Below are 16,191 nucleotides of genomic sequence, written 5' to 3' on the forward strand. Positions count from 1 at the left end.
TTATTCACTGGTTACTGTCAACTTCGTCCCTTCACACGAAGGCAGCAAGCTGCACACTGGTGGTATACTGTTTTTTTTTTTTTACTTTGTGGTTATATTCAGTTAGTTTTCAGACTCCTCTACTGACTCTTTTTCAAAAGTCAAAACTGAAAAAAGCTGATGAACATTGTCAAAAGATCAGATTTCATTGGAAAAGAAAAACAGTTGGAGGCGGGGCGCTGTTTGTGAACAAGCTTTGATAAACTACAGAACAAAACTCTGTTCAACTGTTTTGATTTACCCCTGATTTTAATGTGACCCAAATGCAATACAGCAACTTTTTCTGGAGTTTGCAGACTCTGACGTAAAAGCATATCCATTTTACTCTTTTTTTAAACAAGCAGCAGGTGCTGCCCTCCCAGACACAAGAGAAGCCACGTTTCCCTTCTGGTCACTTTTGCTGGTCTCAAGCCCAGATAAAGGAGGAGGAGGAGGAGGGTTGATATTTTTTATTATCATTAAACAAAAAAACATGAATTGACAGAAGAAAGTTTATTTGTAGCTGTAAACACATTTATGATGTTTCCTCACTTTCTGTCTCTCCCACTATGATAATCCTCCCTCCTACAGCCTTCATGACAGTCACAAGCAAATGGAAGATTTTTAAATTAGGTGATGAAATCATTCAATGACGTCTAAGACTGCCAATAGCCAGAATCAAAGTCTCTTTAAAGCTCTTTAAAAACACTTTAAACGTTATCTTTCATTTTTTACTGCGTACGTTAGTTTACTCATCAGGCCTGACTGTCGGCCTCTATCGTAAACTGTATGGTTTGGCAAACATTCATCATGAAGATAGTAAAGCTTTGCTGGCTGTGCAAACTGTCTGCAAAGTTTCTATGCCGCCTTGCAGCGCCCCCTAGTTTGGCTTATGAAGTATTTGCAAGAGCATTTTATCTGAGTTTATGTGGTTTAATTATTAGAGCATCCCTTTTTCACAAACTCATTCATCCAGTCATCCGTTTTGTCTCTTCAGCACAGAAATGCTTCAGCACAGGATGTTAGAGCGGGAATATCAAACTTTACAGTAAGGAGGAAGTTGTTCAGTATTTTTGGAAACAAGTTGTTTCTTTAAAAAGTAAAAAAGATGTTTTATCAAACCTCTGAGTCGAAGCTCCCCAGGTGAGACGGCGGCTCTTTGTTTCTCGGATGTTCTGAGTGTTGTTGGATCATTTGGAGCTCAAAGTTTTCTCAGCCTGAAGTTTTGAACACCTTCTCTAGGTGTGTTGTTGAGGATCAGCTGTGACGGGGTTGTTGTTGTTGTTGTTGTTGTATTGTTGTTGTGTTGTTGAGCGCAGACCAAAGTGGATCTGCTCGCCTCGCTGTAAGCCGCTGCCTGCCGAGCCGCACCCAGCCGTGCTTTGCCGTGCTAACCTGCCCCCCTGTGGCCTAAACCACTTACTGCACTGCCCTCCAGCTTCGACATCTCCTGACTGTTTCCCACTAGCTCCTCCTTGTGGCTGCTTTGTTTCTCACAGTGTGTGTATGTTTGTGAGTGTGTGTGTTGCTGTGTGTGGATGTAGGGTTAGGCCAGCCTAATTGTAGCGTTAATCCCATGCAAGGTGATTGATTTTTGCCATGAAAGGATGATGTTTTATTTCCTGACACACTCCATGTTCTGTTCTGTGATTTGAGTCAGTCAGGTGAGTTAGTGTGTGTGTGTTTAGGCTTTAGTGTGGTAGTGGGACAGGGGCAGCAGAGAGGGCTAGAGGACAGGAGGCAGAGAGGTGGGTGTGGGCGGTGTGGGAGGGGTCTGTGGGGCAGCCTAGGGACAGGAAGTGCTGAACTGTTTTTCTTGCAGGGATGACAGCAGTCAGGAAGGTCAGGAAGGGGAGGAGTTTGAGTGTTACCCCCCGGGGATGAAGGTGCAGGTGAGGTATGGGCGAGGCCGCAATCTGAAGACGTACGAGGCCACTGTGAAAGAGGCAGACGTGGAGGGGGGAGAGGTGCTCTACCTGGTGCACTACTGTGGCTGGAACGTCAGGTAAGACAGGAGCTGGGGACAAATCACGTAACGTCTCTAATCACCCTCAAAAAGACAAAAACAAAGACATACTCTCTCTGAGAGGAGCAGCAGAAACAGATGCATCCCTTCCTCACAATTCTGCTTCAGTCAGTGCTTTGATTACGCACAACACTGCGCCATCTAGTGGCAGAAACAGAATTGAGTTCTGGGGTTGATGTGGATCATTCCTGAGCAGAATCCCCTGTCTGTCTGTCCCCCAACTGTCTGTCTCTTAACAATCACACAGACAGGCTCGATCTGACCTCAAAAAGGAGTTTTTATCGTCTACGTTACGACACTTTCTGATCTCTGAAAGGCCAAACAAAGAGCTGCTACACTCACCTCTACCTCTCACCCCTCTCCCCCCCTCTCCTCAGCGGGTCAGGGTTCAAGCTGTGTTAATAGAGTGTTAGGGAACCATGACACGCAGGTTAACTAGCGCAAACCAGCATCTCATTGTTTCAGTGTCGTTGTGTGGTCCTCCAGCACTCTACCAAAGACAGTGGGATGTTCTCTGCATTGTGTCTGTCGTGTGCGATGTCGTGAATCTTTTCATCTCTCCTCATACGAAACCCAAATCGCTCCCTTTGGTGATGTTGGAACTGTGTGGGACATGATTTGTGTGGTGGTCGGTGTAAATATCGTTCTTTTCCTCATCGTAAAGGTTTTCGTCTTTTTTCACATAACACCATGGGATCTCTTCCTTTGCTGTTGAGGCGTTTGTGTGTGTTGGGGTCAGAGAGTTAGAGGCGTCTGTGTGGTGTGAGAAGATAATCTGAGCAATGAAACCCTCTCTCTTTTTTGTATTTTTCCTTTTTTAGATATGATGAGTGGATTAAAGCGGAGAAAATTGTGCGCCCAGCGAATAAGAACGTACCCAAAATAAAGCACCGCAAAAAAATAAAGGTATGAGTCCACAGAGCGCAGACTTTCACGTGAGCATGGTTTGATTTTGGGGTAAATTTCTGACTTTGTTTCTTTGGGACAGAACAAAGCAGAGAGGGAGCGAGACCGGCTGGAGAGGCTCAACGACAGAGATGTCCTCGGCCCGTCTAACCGGCTCCCACGCTCCAAATGTGGCCTGAGTCAGGATGTGTTTTCCAAGATGGACGAGGGTGAGGACAAAGGGACTCAGCAGTCTCCCGTCAAGTCTATAGAAATTACTTCTATCCTCAATGGCCTGCAAGGTAGCACCACTCATGAGCTCGTAGCCTTCATGCACACTCACTGAGATCAGGACTGTTTGACTCTGATGTGGTTTTTTAGGTGTTGATTTTCTCGTGCTGCTGCGACTCACTCACGTTTTGTTTGTCACAGCCTCCGAGATGTCCACAGACGAGAGCGAGCGCGAGGATGAGGAGGGAGAGCAGAACGAAGAGGACCGTCTGAGCTGCAGAGGCAGCCTGAGGAAAGCCCCTCCAGAGCCGCCGCAGTCATCCGAACGCTGGGAGAGCGCCCCCACTCCAGATGGATCAAAACCACCTCCAGTCTCAGGAAAAAACCAGGAGCCGGCCGCTACAGAGAGCACAGACGTCTGTAAGCGAAGACTTGACGTAGAAGGAGAGGTGAGCAGCAGGAAGAGGAAGTCAGACTCAGCAACAGAGAGGCCAACAAAAGGACAATCCAAAGCCAAGACCAGGAACACCAGGAGCACCGACTGGCTGCCCGGGGGATCTCCGAGGAAGCTGGAGAGTGAAAGAGCACCTGAAGAGAGCAGCAGTTCGGAGGATGAAGCAGCAGCTGTGGCCAAGTCCCAGACGGGAGAGAGTGAGAGGAGTCGGCCAAAGAGCAAAGGTTCTCCTTCTAAGAAGTACAATGGCATGAAGGAGAAGAGCAAAGCTGGCAGGCAGGCGGGATTCTGGGAGATTCCGGAGAAAAGAGCGAAGACGTCAGCGCCTACAGAGGAGAGGCCAGCTGTGCGCTCAAAGGGCCAGAAGGACGTGTGGTCCAGCATTCAGGCACAGTGGCCCAAGAAGACGCTGAAGGAGCTCTTCTCTGACTCTGACACGGAGGCGAACTCTCCTCCTCCTCCAGTGCCCTCGTGTCTGGACGATCAGGGTGTGGAGCAGGATGGCGGCCCGGAGGACGAGGCCTCAGAGGAGCAGATGGAGAACGACAAACTCCAGGAGTTTCCGAGCAGTGGCAGCAACTCTGTGCTCAACACCCCACCGACGACGCCAGAGTCTCCATCAGGAGGTGGCAGCGCTGTGGAGGACTCCGGTCAGCCACAGCCTTCCTCACCGCCACCATCCCTCCCTGTCGCCTTGCCTCCAGAGCCGCTTTCTGATGCTCTTCCTCCAGGACCCCCGCAGGAGGAGACAGCCGGCGGGCGCAGTGAGACCGACAGCAGCACAGTGGAGGTGGAGAGTCTGGGCGGGGAGCTGCAGGACCTCCCTCAGGACGAGGCGGCTGGTTCGCCCTCCAAAGTGTTTGACGTCAGCTTGTCCTGTAACAGCAGCAGTAGCTGCAGCCTTGAGCTGAGCAGCAGCAGCCAGCAAGAGAGTGAGCAGAAGTCCAAAGGTACGAAAACACACCAAACACTTAAATATCTTCATTTGATTCTGTTTTTTTAACATCTCATTTTATAATCCGTCTCTTTTTTACATTGTTTTTTCTGCAGCGTCTGTGAGTCAGAAGCGACAGAAAGAATCTCAGACTGGAGCAGCCTCCAAGAAACACAAGCCAAACCGTAAGAGCCTTGGTGTGCCTCCCAAGAAGAACAGGAAAACAGGTAACAGAACCACATGCAGAGAGCTGCTGACTCCCTGCCAGCACTCGCTGTCACACAGCAGCACGCTTTTATCAGAAAATGAACTCAGATTTGCTGTTTTTGAGCGGGAAAGGAAATGAGTGTTCTCTGCATCATTGTTTGTTATTCTTCATCTTCTCTCCCACAGCCAACAGCAGCGACAGTGAGGACCAGTCTGTGGAGGGCACGGCCAAACAGATGCCGTCCAAGAGCAGCTCGCCAGACGTGAAGGCTGCTGTGTCGCCCAAATGTCACGGTCGGTCTCCTCCTTCCAGCCATAAGTACCACAAACAGAGTGACACCGAGCACGCACCGCACCGAGACAGCCATGGAAGATCTCCACGAGTTTACAAGTGGAGTTTCCAGATGTGTAAGCATCATAAACCGTTATCCAAAAACTTCTACACCCGTGTATTTATCTTCCTCAAAGTCCTGAAGTTTCCTCTCTTGGTTCCTCTCAGCCGACCTGGAGAAGATGAGCAGTCTGGAAAGGATCTCGTTTCTTCAGGAGAAGCTGCAGGACATCAGAAATCACTACCTCTCCCTCAAATCTGAGGTGGCCTCTATTGACAGGCGGCGAAAACGCATGAAGAAGAAGGAACGGGAAAGTGAGTTAGATTTCTTCAGCTTTAGCTGTTTCTAAATTATAACTAATATCTAGTTCTGGGATTGCAGTGCTATAATTGCTGTAATAGCTGGAATTTATAAATACCATAACATCTGGAATGTAGAAATGCTACTATATCAGGGATATACATATATTACAATATCTGGAGTCAAGAAATACTGTAGCATCTGAAGTAAAAAAGAATCCTGTAATGTCTGAAATATATGAATACCAAAATATCTGGAGTATAAAAACACTCTATTATTGGAAAATGTAAATACTGTAATATCTGAAGGATTTGCAGTAATATCCAGAGTATGAATTGCAGTACAACCTCTAGTGGACAGTTAAGGAACTGCAGCATTTTTTGCACATTTGCATCGGCTTAAATTTTCAGCATGAAGAGTTTCAGATTTGTAAGAACTATTTACTAAAAAAGAAATTATAGTGGCTGTTTTGACTCATTTTGTGTTGAACTCAGAAATGCTTCCCTCTTTTGGAGCAGTCATATGTGTTTCCTCCATGTTCTCTTTTTTGAACTGACTGTAACCCCGCTTTCTCTCTCTGTCTGTTCTACAGGCACCGTGGCAGCCTCCTCTTCCTCATCCTCCTCCTCCTCCCCGTCCTCCAGCTCACTGACAGCAGCTGTCATGCTAACACTGGCTGACCCTCCAGTGTCCTCGTCCTCCTCGTCGTCTCAGAACTCTGGGGTCTCTGTGGAGTGCAGGTGACAGGACGAAGTAGCCACAAACACGCCGCACTAAGCACTTAACCAGCACCCCGGGGTCCCCACCCCCTCCCCTCCGACAGGACGGACGAGTCCACAGACTGAAACTACTGGGGCACAAAAACCAGACCAGAGACAAAAAACAAGAAACAAGCACTATTTTCTATCGACAACTGTTTCCTTGGCAAGCTAACGGCACTTAAGTGCACTTTTATGAAGATCATAGAGGATGAAATTTGTTAAAAGATTCTGAATTCGTTTTTGGGCGCTCTTTAATTGACATTTCTAAGAATTGTTTTTGCGAGCAATAACTGTTTCCGTTTGATAGCGTAGTTCTGCTGAGGGAGGATTCCAGTCTGTGTGCTCAGTAGGGTGCAGCCGGAGCTCGCCGTGGTCCCTTGAGGCGTTTTGGAGGATACTGCCACCTTGTGGCATTGAGGACGAAGTAAATGTTACTCTGCCACGTTTTCTGTCCACACCCATTCAAAGTAGAGCTGTTCTGATATTGATACGGTTGACTGAAGAGCTTCTGAGACAGACCAAACCACAAGATCATGTTACAGTGGGTCAGAAACCAGCTTTAATTTTACATAAAATCAACTTATTTAAAGAGAAATAGATATTTTCTTTGCTTGCTTGCTGAGCGTGCTGTTTACATGAACGTCCTGCAATCCGGCCCTCTGTTTAAATCAGAATAATCCAGATTTGGGAAAAAAGTGATTCCACTCCTTTAAGAAGTTTTTTCATCACAAATCAAGCGTATCGGGCTAAAAAACAGATTTCCTTTTTAATTGTTTGAACAAGCTTCTTTTAAGATTTCATCAAATCTAAAATTTTAACTGGAATAATTTTAATCTGATCAGATTATTTTTAGATCTGCTAGTCGAGGAGCTCTGAAAGTAAAAACAATAGCTTACTGTCATATGTTCTCTCTATTCAGAAAGAGTTTACCTGACTCAGGTAACACAGCTCTCCTGTCTGAAGTCTTTCTGGTTTCCGATTGGTTCTCAGTTTCAGCTGTGTCAAAGACCCAGAGATGCGAGGGTGACAACGGTATCAGAACACCTCTATGTTAAAAAGCCTTCATGTGTTTAAACCTCGTGTGGTTCCTAAAGCTCTCACAGGTGTGTGTTCCTGCACACTTGGAGTCACACAGGTGTGGATGGGCGGGGTTTACCTGGAATGATACTGTAGTGCCTTTTTGATCCCACGGGGCACTTTGAGGACGGACAGCACTTTTTACTCCCGATCCTCTCCTCCAATCAGAAATCAGAGGGTCGGCTGTTTGATCGTGTCCCAGAGGACGCTGAATGAGCGAGCGGGCCACGTGGTGATGGTTTTTATCTGGAGATGTTTGAGAAGATGAACGTTTGTACTGGATCACCTGAAATCTACTACTGATGCTCCCGCAGCAGCTGTTTCACATGTGCAATGATGGAGGTCATCTCTTCAGTTCATCCGCCTTTAAGAACCCACATGCTTTAATTCATAAAGTTTTTAATCACTCCGTTACATCTGCAACTGGATCAACTAAAGGGATTGTTTATGTGTTTTTGAAGTAGGGTTATATGAGGTACTAATCAGTTATGGGGCCAGCTTTAACTCATCCTTTAATCGTATGAGCACACCTTTCAGCTAAAAGAAGACACAAAAGACAGGCCAGTATTGAAAAGATGTTAAACATCTACATGAAGACGCTGAAATATCAGATCTAATTGTGGAATCTGCATCAGTCTCACACAAATTAGTGTCAATTCTGAGTCACATCAGTTAATGCAGGAATAAATGTGTAACCCTGCAACATAGCCATTAAAAAATCATTTAGGAAGTTTAGTTTTTGAGTAATTTGCTTCATGCAGACTGTTTAAGAAAGTCTCTTGCATTGTCTATGTGAACCTTTGTAATAGGACCACACAGCTCAAATATAATTAATTTAATGTACATAAAATACATTTAAATAACATCACTGTGTTGGCAGGGTGTTAAAAATCCCTAAAGTCCAACATCATTGTTTTTAGCTTGTGCGCACAGATCATAAACCTTTGCGTCTGCAGCAGAAGTTGGTTTTAAAGGTATTTTAACTGGCATTAGACTAGGGCCGGTATTTAGGCTCTGGTTGAAGCGCCCTCTACTGGGCAGAGTTGAAAATTGCACCCCATGTTTACTTGATCAGAATCTGTAAAAACCAGAGATGCAGAGGTGACCAATTAAAGTTAAGATAGTTTGACAAGCCAAATAATTTAAGACTAGATAAAAACTTGGTTTAGCGCATTACGAGATGCCCAATGTGGCCACAGTTAGCAGAGCTAGTGCCACCACTGTTCACATGCCCATCTCTTATGTTGAGTCAACCAAACAGCCTTTTAACAAACTTTTCCCCTTAAACTAGAATACACCCAAATAGGTGTAACTGCGAGATCTGAGCTGTCACCTGTGATTGCTGAGAAAGAGCCCCATCTAGTGGCAGTCGGTTGAGCTAGACGCTGATATAGCATTTTCCCCCATTTCGGTCCTTTGGTACGAAAATATTAGTACTTTACTTGACTGACTAGTAATTCTGGTGTCAATGTTTGATTGCAAATTTAACAACTAGAGCACATCTTTATTTCCTGTATAGTAACTTATCGTTACTTGCAAGATGATAGCCTCAACATAAATCCTTCCTATGTGTCGAAATGCTCTCCTACAAAAAAGGTAGTGAGCTTCTCTTGTTATCAGACTAAACAGAGTGTTTGATTCAGACGTGAATGTTGAGTCCTGGTTCACTGCACACTGCAAGAGAGACAAAAACAACTGCGTCCCCAGTGACTGATCCTGTGTGAACGAGTTAATAATGTCTTTGTTTGTCCTGTCTTAAAACCGCTGACCTAAACAGCTGGTCTGACTCCACATGTGTGGAAGGATTTAGGTTAAAGACAGAGACACAGTCCCAAAAGAAATATTCAAAAACACATAAAAACACCTTAACTGGATTATAATTTCATGTCTACTAGAGTTTAATGCACCTCATATAATCTAACTTCAGATACAGTGAACCTTCCCTTTTAAGGACACAGCAGTCATATAAAGATGTATTTCCATCATTTATTCTTTGCTGTGCTCCGACATGAAGTTCTCTCACTGAGTCTAGTTTTGCTTTGTTGAATAAAGCAGCTTATACTTTTTAATTCTTTAAATCATTCTCACGCCAGCTTTCTCTCATGTTCACCCTCCCAAATTAAAAGTTTCTGTTTCCTCTTTCTGACCAGATTAAAGGTAAAGATATTGTAAATGTGCATTTATATCATAAAGTGACGTATGTGTGTACATTTCTGAGACATCTCCAGTGTTTCCTTTGTATAGGCCCGACTGTATGATAACCTGAAGTTACATTTTGTTTGGCACTTGTATGTAATTGTATGCTTTTGTTATACATTTGTATATTGAGAAGTGTTTTGAGTCAAGCTATTTAATATCTTGCACTGTTAATAATAACATGTACTTTTCTGTACAGACAGTTTTACGGTTTTAACTGTAGTTTGAGTGTAAATACCGAGGGTTACAGCATGTTTGTTCTCCTGTTTGTCCTCTTTAGGAACAGATTTATTTGACTTCTTTTATCGTCTTTCCTTTCATAAGTTTTAGTAGTTTGATTTCCTTTCTCCCATTATTATTTCATGTTTTGCTTTTGTTTGTTTTCTAGAGCTTGTGCTTGTAAGAAGTCTGGAGGGTATGGATGCTGGTCTGAAGCTAAAGCTGTATGAAAACGTTTATTGAAACGTTCTGAGTCACAGATTAAGAGAGAGTAAAGGAGCTTATTGCGAAATGCTCAATAGTATTTATTAGGCTCATCTGATGATGGTCGATGTGTAATTTATTGTAAAAATGTAAGCAAAGCAGAAAAGCCTCTGTTTGAAATAAATGCCATAGTTTGTGAAGTACTCTTTGTGTTGACTTGAGTTTTTTTTGAGTAGCTTTTACATTCAATTTAATCAGTGTTCTAATGTGGCCATGATCTTTCAGAATCATTGTGTTCTTCTTTGATGAGTTCATTTCCATTCTGTTTGAAACAACGGCTGATTTTTTAATGGTTCCGAACAATCAGAATGAAGCGTTTACATAACTTGGTTGAAATAAGTTGAACAGAACAGTTTTGATCATGCTTTTGTTTACTTTTTGAATTGAATAAAACTTTAAGCAGATTATTTTGAACTTTAGTGTTCTAAATAACAGATAAAAAAGTAATATCTAAAGGTAGAAAAATATGAAAAGTTTAACTAGAAAAAAATGTGTACAATCAAAATACAAGCACAAAATGTGCACTTTTGATAGCACAACAGAGGTAAAAACTATTTACACAAAACCTATACAGTTGCAAAATATTGCATGCCTTGCACCTAGTCTTATATTTACAACCAGTCTCAGCAATTACCAAAGTCTGAACAAAGCAGTCCAAATCTGGATCAAGACTTATTTTGTTTTTTAAATAGAAAATTAAAAATAAACAAACAAAAACAATTTATATAATTTTTCTTGGTGTTTTGATTGCATTAAGGATAGCTTTGTGGTTAAAATACCACATGGGAGTAAAAAAAAATCATTTTATATATATATATATATATATATATATATATATATATATATATATATATATATATATATATATATATATATATATATATATATATATATATATATATATATATATATATAAAAGTTACCATTCTGGCCATTTAAAACGCCAAATTTGACCAGCTGGACCTTTGGTGAATTAATAAGCTTAGATATTGGATTTTAATTTTGAAACCATGTGCTCCAGTACCGAATTTTAACTGAAAGCAGTCACAATTACCTGAACTCTGCACTGCAAAGACTGAAAACAAATGAAGTGTTACTGAAAGAGAAAAACGAGGCCTGCATTGTTTGTAAAGAGCAAATGAGCTCTGCCAATGAGGCAATACAAACCCGCTTTAAAGATTCCTTAAAAAATAATATTTTTTCTCCATGTGGTTGGTTATTTTAAAAAGGGTTTGGTAAAACTTGGTCTAAACTGCTTTCTTCACAAATTTGCAATAAAGTTGAGAAGGAAAAAAAATATTGCGCCTCTGACGCTGCGTATTGCGTCACGATTTGCGTCCATTCCCCTCCTTCGTTAGCAGTTAGCTAACTGTCCTGATGTGAAGGTACAGATATGGTGAGCGGCAGGACCAGTGCGCTCATAGCCGGGCTATGTGGGGCAGCTTTTATCGCTTATTGTGTTTATTTCGACAGGAAGAGAAGAAGTGACCCTAAATTCAAAGAGAAGCTTCGAGAACGTGAGTATTTAACAGCGCAGGTAAAGTTCAGCTAAGTTGTGGTGCAGGACCACGTGAGCTGACCGAAGGCTGAAAAACAAGGCCACCTGAGGTCTCCTTAAGTAACAAAAGACTGAAAACTTTGCGCGTAGATCATGAATTTGTAATTTTTGCTATTAATATCAGATATTATAATTGTTTGGTTTACATTTCCTATAACCTGTACTTTCATTACAAAGTGTTTCCGCATTGCAGACACGTGGTGTTAGGTCAGTTTTTTAAACACGGTCATTTGATTAAGAATTTTATTTCCATTTGGGTTTACATTCTTTGTATATATTGAAATTTGGAAAAATTGCACAATTTCTACTGACTTACTTCTGTTAATCTTTTGTCTCTACCTGTGCTTTGCGGCCTTTAATTTTTCTGTACTAGGCCAAACTTGTGTTATTAAGTATGGATTACTGATCCCAAAAATATGTTTGATATATGAGCTTGTGAACACTTGCAACATAATTACCTTGTGGGAAAACGTTAGTCTTCAAAAGATACCTACATTTTGCACCCACGTTGATTTCTAGTGGGAGAAAAGTTAGCCATTTAGGGCACATAGTTAATTTTTCCCCCCTGTGTATGCAAGGTTTTGTGTGTACTGCTTGGCAACTTCTGGGTTTGATGCACTTTCAATGGCTGCAAAAAGTACGATTTGTATTTATTTTGTATTTATTTATTGTAGTTATTTCCAAAAGGATTATTTTTCAAGCACAAGTAAAAATCTGTCCTAAAGGAACATATTGTGGAAGACACTGACTAACTGGGAGTAATTTTTTTCTTCCAGGTCGAAGAAAGCAAAATGTAACCAGAGCAAAGTCTGAACTAGCAAAGGTAAGAAACATGTCAAATTTGTAAAGCGTTCATGAAAAGCCTTTAGGTGCAATACTAACTGTTCATTGACTTAAAAGCTGCCAGACCTGAAGGATGCTGAGGCGGTTCAGAAATTCTTCCTGGATGAAATCCAGCTCGGGGAAGAGCTGCTGTCACAAGGTTAGTGACATGGCTGTTAAATTAATTTATGAGTGTGCGTGTAGGGGGGTTTACAGCTTTGTAGTGTGTCACAGTCATGTCAGATGTGATCTAAGAGTTGTAGAAAGTCTTGAAGCTTTATATTTAATTGCTTTGATTTGACAAATGGCAACAGAGGCTTGGTTTTCCTTCTTCATTGAGAAGGAGAATTCAGACATTTTTATGTCTAAAATACTGGATTCTGTGGTGCCTTAATGTTGCCTTAAGTTGGAAAAGCCTGAAGATGTCTATCAAAACATAATTCTCATTCTCATATTCAGGAATCTGGAATGTTCAGTTCAGAATCAGTCTCGGTATCAGGACTTAAAAAATCAAATCAGTGAATCCCTATTCTGAGCCCTTTCTCTTCCACTACAGGTGAGTTTGAGAAAGGTGTGGACCACCTGACCAACGCCATTGCAGTCTGCGGTCAGCCTCAGCAGCTGCTGCAGGTCCTCCAGCAGACGCTGCCTCCTCCAGTTTTCCAAATGCTCCTCACCAAACTCCCCACTATCAGCCAGGTGAGTCTCTCTCTGTGAAAAGTGTTTCTGAAATGTCAAGGTGGTGTTTTCTTTGTTTCAGAGCATCCTTAATAAACCCCCCAGTTACATTCTGTGGTCTCTGGGACAAGAAATGATGCAAGATTAATCTTAGAACTATCCAAAGCTCAGGGCTTTGTCAGTAGCCCTCTGCTATTTCACCTCTAAGACAGAATCAAACTGTGCTTGGATCAAGTGTCTTGAAAGTTAATTTTACTAACCGACTAGTCTGAAAGGGATAAAACATTTAGAAACAGATCTTTAACAAGAATATGGAGTCTATAAGTAAGCATGGTCAGATTGGTTGGCAGAGTGCACCTGTTCTGGTTCCTCACATCTGTGGTTGAGTGGCTATGCACCAGTTTTAACAGACACAGTCTACAAACAACTTTATATTCAGTTACTAGATGAAAACAGAGACAGGCCATCACTAGCTCTTCTGAAGTTTGCTTGATGGTCAATAACACTCAATAATAAACAGTCAGCGAGAGGATTAAAACCCCGAGTGATTTTACCATCAGACATTAAGTAACAAACAGACCTGTGAGGAAAAGCTAGCGACTCTGTTTCCCATGAGCACTAGCACCCACTGTCATAAAGACCTGACTTTTTCCAAAGCATGCGAGAGCAGATCTTTATAACACTTTGACTTTTCTTTGTCCAAGACAACTGTTCCTAGGATGCAAAGCGACAAGGTAACATATTTATTTGAAGTTTGAAAGGTGATAACAAGCAAACTTTGTGATCTCAAGTTTGTAGTTTAGTGTCCAAAAGGTGAGCAGACTGTTTATTGTTCCTCACAGCACAGTGCCCTGAGACAAACTTTTCAAACTATCAAATTGAATTAAAAGACACGACAATTAGATGGCATTGAAGAGGTATCTAGATGAGCTCAGAGCAGTTTTTGTAATAATGAAAAGAGTGGCTGCTAGTTTCTTGTGTGGTTTGATACCATGAGCTTCAAAACTTGTCTGTTATTGGTGCCTCTTCAAAATCTATTTTCTACTGTCTTCCAGCGAATTGTCAGCTCTCAAGCTCTGACAGAAGATGACGTGGAATGAGGCAGAGGTGCAGCACTTAAAGGGGAAAGAGAGAAAGAGATGGAGAGATTTGCACATCATCCCTCATTGACACAACTGTCTCAGGTTGAAGACAGAGATATCACTCTGGGGAAACACATTCCAACTCTATGCTTCTGTTTAATATAGATCCAATCAGTTTTATTTATTTCTCTTTCAATAACCTGCATTAAGTTTGGGGTTTTAAAGGCTACATCAAAAAAAATCAACTGTTTGAGATATGTCTAAGATTGTCTGCACAAAACTGAGCTCTTCTGTCAGATTGCCTGATTTCTACATGTCTATGTCACTTAAATGTTATTTTTATATACCAGTATTTTTAACTGGATGTATTTTTGTTGTAAATTCCAACAATAAAATATGAAAACACACTTCATGCTTTTTATTCACCAGTAGATGGCAGTAGCAGTGCACAGGAAAACAGAGGGAGGTCAAATTTTCAATGTGGGCCAAGAGGAGTTTGTGGGTTCAGGGTGTGATGTGTGTACAGAAAGTAGAATTAAACTTTGATACCTGTGCCAGAAACAGGGAGGTAATGTAACACAGGCTCATTCAGGTATGTTAAATGTAAGATTGAGTCATGCTTTGGATGTATTGATAAATCATTCATGCACAGAGGCTGTAAGGACAGGCAGAGAATATTTCTGTCTCTAACACACTCCAGCCTGCTGTTTCTGTCGTGAATGGCTTCACTGTGTGTGCAGGAGAGGGGAAAGTGGAGTGCCCCATTGCTTTAAAGTGTGTCTCTTGGACGACAAATAGAGCTGTAATTATTTTTATCCCTGTTTGCAGCTGTTTCGCTCTCGCTCTGGCCACAGCAGCAGGGCCCGGAGATTTCCAGGAAACCAGAGCAGGGAAAATAGTTTTTCTACACCAGGAGAGAAAAATGAAAATTGAACGCTGGCCCAGAAATGTCGAGTGTGGACTGAAAGGCAGACACTGTTCCATTTTCCATGCACTCATGTGTTGCAGGCTTCACTTCAGAGCATTATTTGCTGGAAAAGGAGAAGTCTGTGGAGTCCTGCAGAGTTGTGAGTGTGTGTGTGTGCAGAAGAAGTAGATCGTTGTTAATGTGTCCTTTGGGAAGGCTGAGGAGAGAAATACCAGACTGTGATGGAGGTCAGGCTGGCTGTGGGGGGAGGAACAGGTTGAAACCCCTCCACAGAGAGCACCGCTGGCAGCTTCTTCTGTAAATAAACTCTGTTCTGCTGGACGAGTGAGCTGTCCCCAGCAGTCTGGAGAGAGGGGAGGGGTCACTGAGGGATACCAGCACCGCCTGCTCTGATAGCACGCCATCAGGGTGGTGGAACAGGGCTTTCCACAATGCTGTGTTTCTGTGTTTGACTCCAGGACAAAAGGCAAAAGCTCCTACAACAATTCATAACCATTTTGAAGCACAGACTGAAAATGCTCCTTTTGACATAAAATAAAAAACAAACAAAAAGAAAGTAACTATTTGATGGTTTGGTTCAACCCTAACCCTATACAAATTAAGACAATACAAAAATAAGATAAAATATTAAAAAAAAGGAGAAAATCAATTTGCATGAAATAAAAATAATACTGAATAAGTGTACGATTAATGAAGAAATATTCCAAATATATGAATATTAAAAGAAATAAGAGTCAAAATTATACATACACTGTAGGCATTACACTGAACAATCTTGATATTAAGTGTAGAAAATATGTGTTATTTTTATCTACTAGTGGTTTCCTCCTCTTTATATCAATCGTTCTAAAATTCAATAAAAGCAAACGTTATTTAAAGGGGGAAATAACATGTATCACTGAAGTCACTGCAAAAAGAAAAATACAATAATTAAGGTGCATTTTTAAAAAATGGAATAAAATAAATGAGGTTCTACTTAATAAAACGGTCATAATATAACTCTTAAAGGAAAAATACAGTAACGACAGCACTCATGCACACACAATGCACCTGAACATGGCAGCTATTTTGCACTTTAAACTGTTTTGCACTGACTGAAGGGCTTTTGCAATTTCGTTGCACTTGTTGCAATGACAAATAAAGTTCTATGCTATTCTATTCTATTCTATTCTATTCTATTCTATTCTATTCTATTAGATTCTATTCTATTCTATTTTAT

General features: G+C 41.7%; 2 protein-coding genes and 1 non-coding gene across 6 annotated transcripts in view; all 3 read left to right on the plus strand.

Annotated features, from left to right (window-relative positions):
* arid4b (AT-rich interaction domain 4B) overlaps positions 1-10,038 on the plus strand; it is a 60,028-nt gene extending 49,990 nt beyond the window's left edge. For 2 of the 4 annotated variants that reach the window (XM_074675387.1, XM_074675388.1), the window contains exons 17-24: positions 1,841-2,023; positions 2,866-2,950; positions 3,033-3,231; positions 3,362-4,564; positions 4,665-4,775; positions 4,942-5,163; positions 5,255-5,401; positions 5,980-10,038. In XM_074675387.1, the coding sequence (XP_074531488.1) occupies positions 1,841-2,023; positions 2,866-2,950; positions 3,033-3,231; positions 3,362-4,564; positions 4,665-4,775; positions 4,942-5,163; positions 5,255-5,401; positions 5,980-6,131 (2,302 nt within the window). In that variant the 3' untranslated portion in view covers positions 6,132-10,038. The remainder of the gene's footprint in view (positions 1-1,840; positions 2,024-2,865; positions 2,951-3,032; positions 3,232-3,361; positions 4,565-4,664; positions 4,776-4,941; positions 5,164-5,254; positions 5,402-5,979) is intronic. The other 2 variants (XM_074675389.1, XM_074675390.1) reach the window with 2 other exon arrangements.
* A 1,197-nt stretch (positions 10,039-11,235) lies between these two features.
* tomm20a (translocase of outer mitochondrial membrane 20) lies at positions 11,236-14,451 on the plus strand. The gene is made up of 5 exons (XM_074675814.1): positions 11,236-11,421; positions 12,239-12,285; positions 12,363-12,444; positions 12,841-12,983; positions 14,018-14,451. The coding sequence occupies exons 1-5, from the start codon at positions 11,298-11,300 to the stop codon at positions 14,060-14,062; spliced, it is 441 nt and encodes a 146-aa protein (XP_074531915.1). The 5' UTR covers positions 11,236-11,297; the 3' UTR covers positions 14,063-14,451.
* LOC141795875 (small nucleolar RNA SNORA14) lies at positions 13,044-13,177 on the plus strand. Its single transcript, XR_012598817.1, has one exon. It is a non-coding gene; the product is annotated as a small nucleolar RNA SNORA14 (small nucleolar RNA).
* Positions 14,452-16,191: the final 1,740 nt, after the last annotated feature.

The sequence above is a fragment of the Halichoeres trimaculatus genome, unplaced genomic scaffold (genome assembly GCF_033239565.1).
Source record: "Halichoeres trimaculatus isolate MK-OKI-2021-1 unplaced genomic scaffold, fHalTri1.1 fHalTri1_scaffold_8, whole genome shotgun sequence".
Lineage (NCBI taxonomy): Eukaryota > Metazoa > Chordata > Actinopteri > Labriformes > Labridae > Halichoeres > Halichoeres trimaculatus.

Excerpts from the sequence above, each read along its gene's own strand:
- tomm20a (XM_074675814.1), top strand. The coding sequence starts at position 11,298 with ATGGTGAGCGGCAGGACCAGTGCGCTCATAGCCGGGCTATGTGGGGCA. Across the intron at positions 12,286-12,362 it reads CAAAGTCTGAACTAGCAAAG|CTGCCAGACCTGAAGGATGC; the intron begins GTAAGAAACATG and ends TTGACTTAAAAG. Across the intron at positions 12,445-12,840 it reads GGAAGAGCTGCTGTCACAAG|GTGAGTTTGAGAAAGGTGTG; the intron begins GTTAGTGACATG and ends CTTCCACTACAG.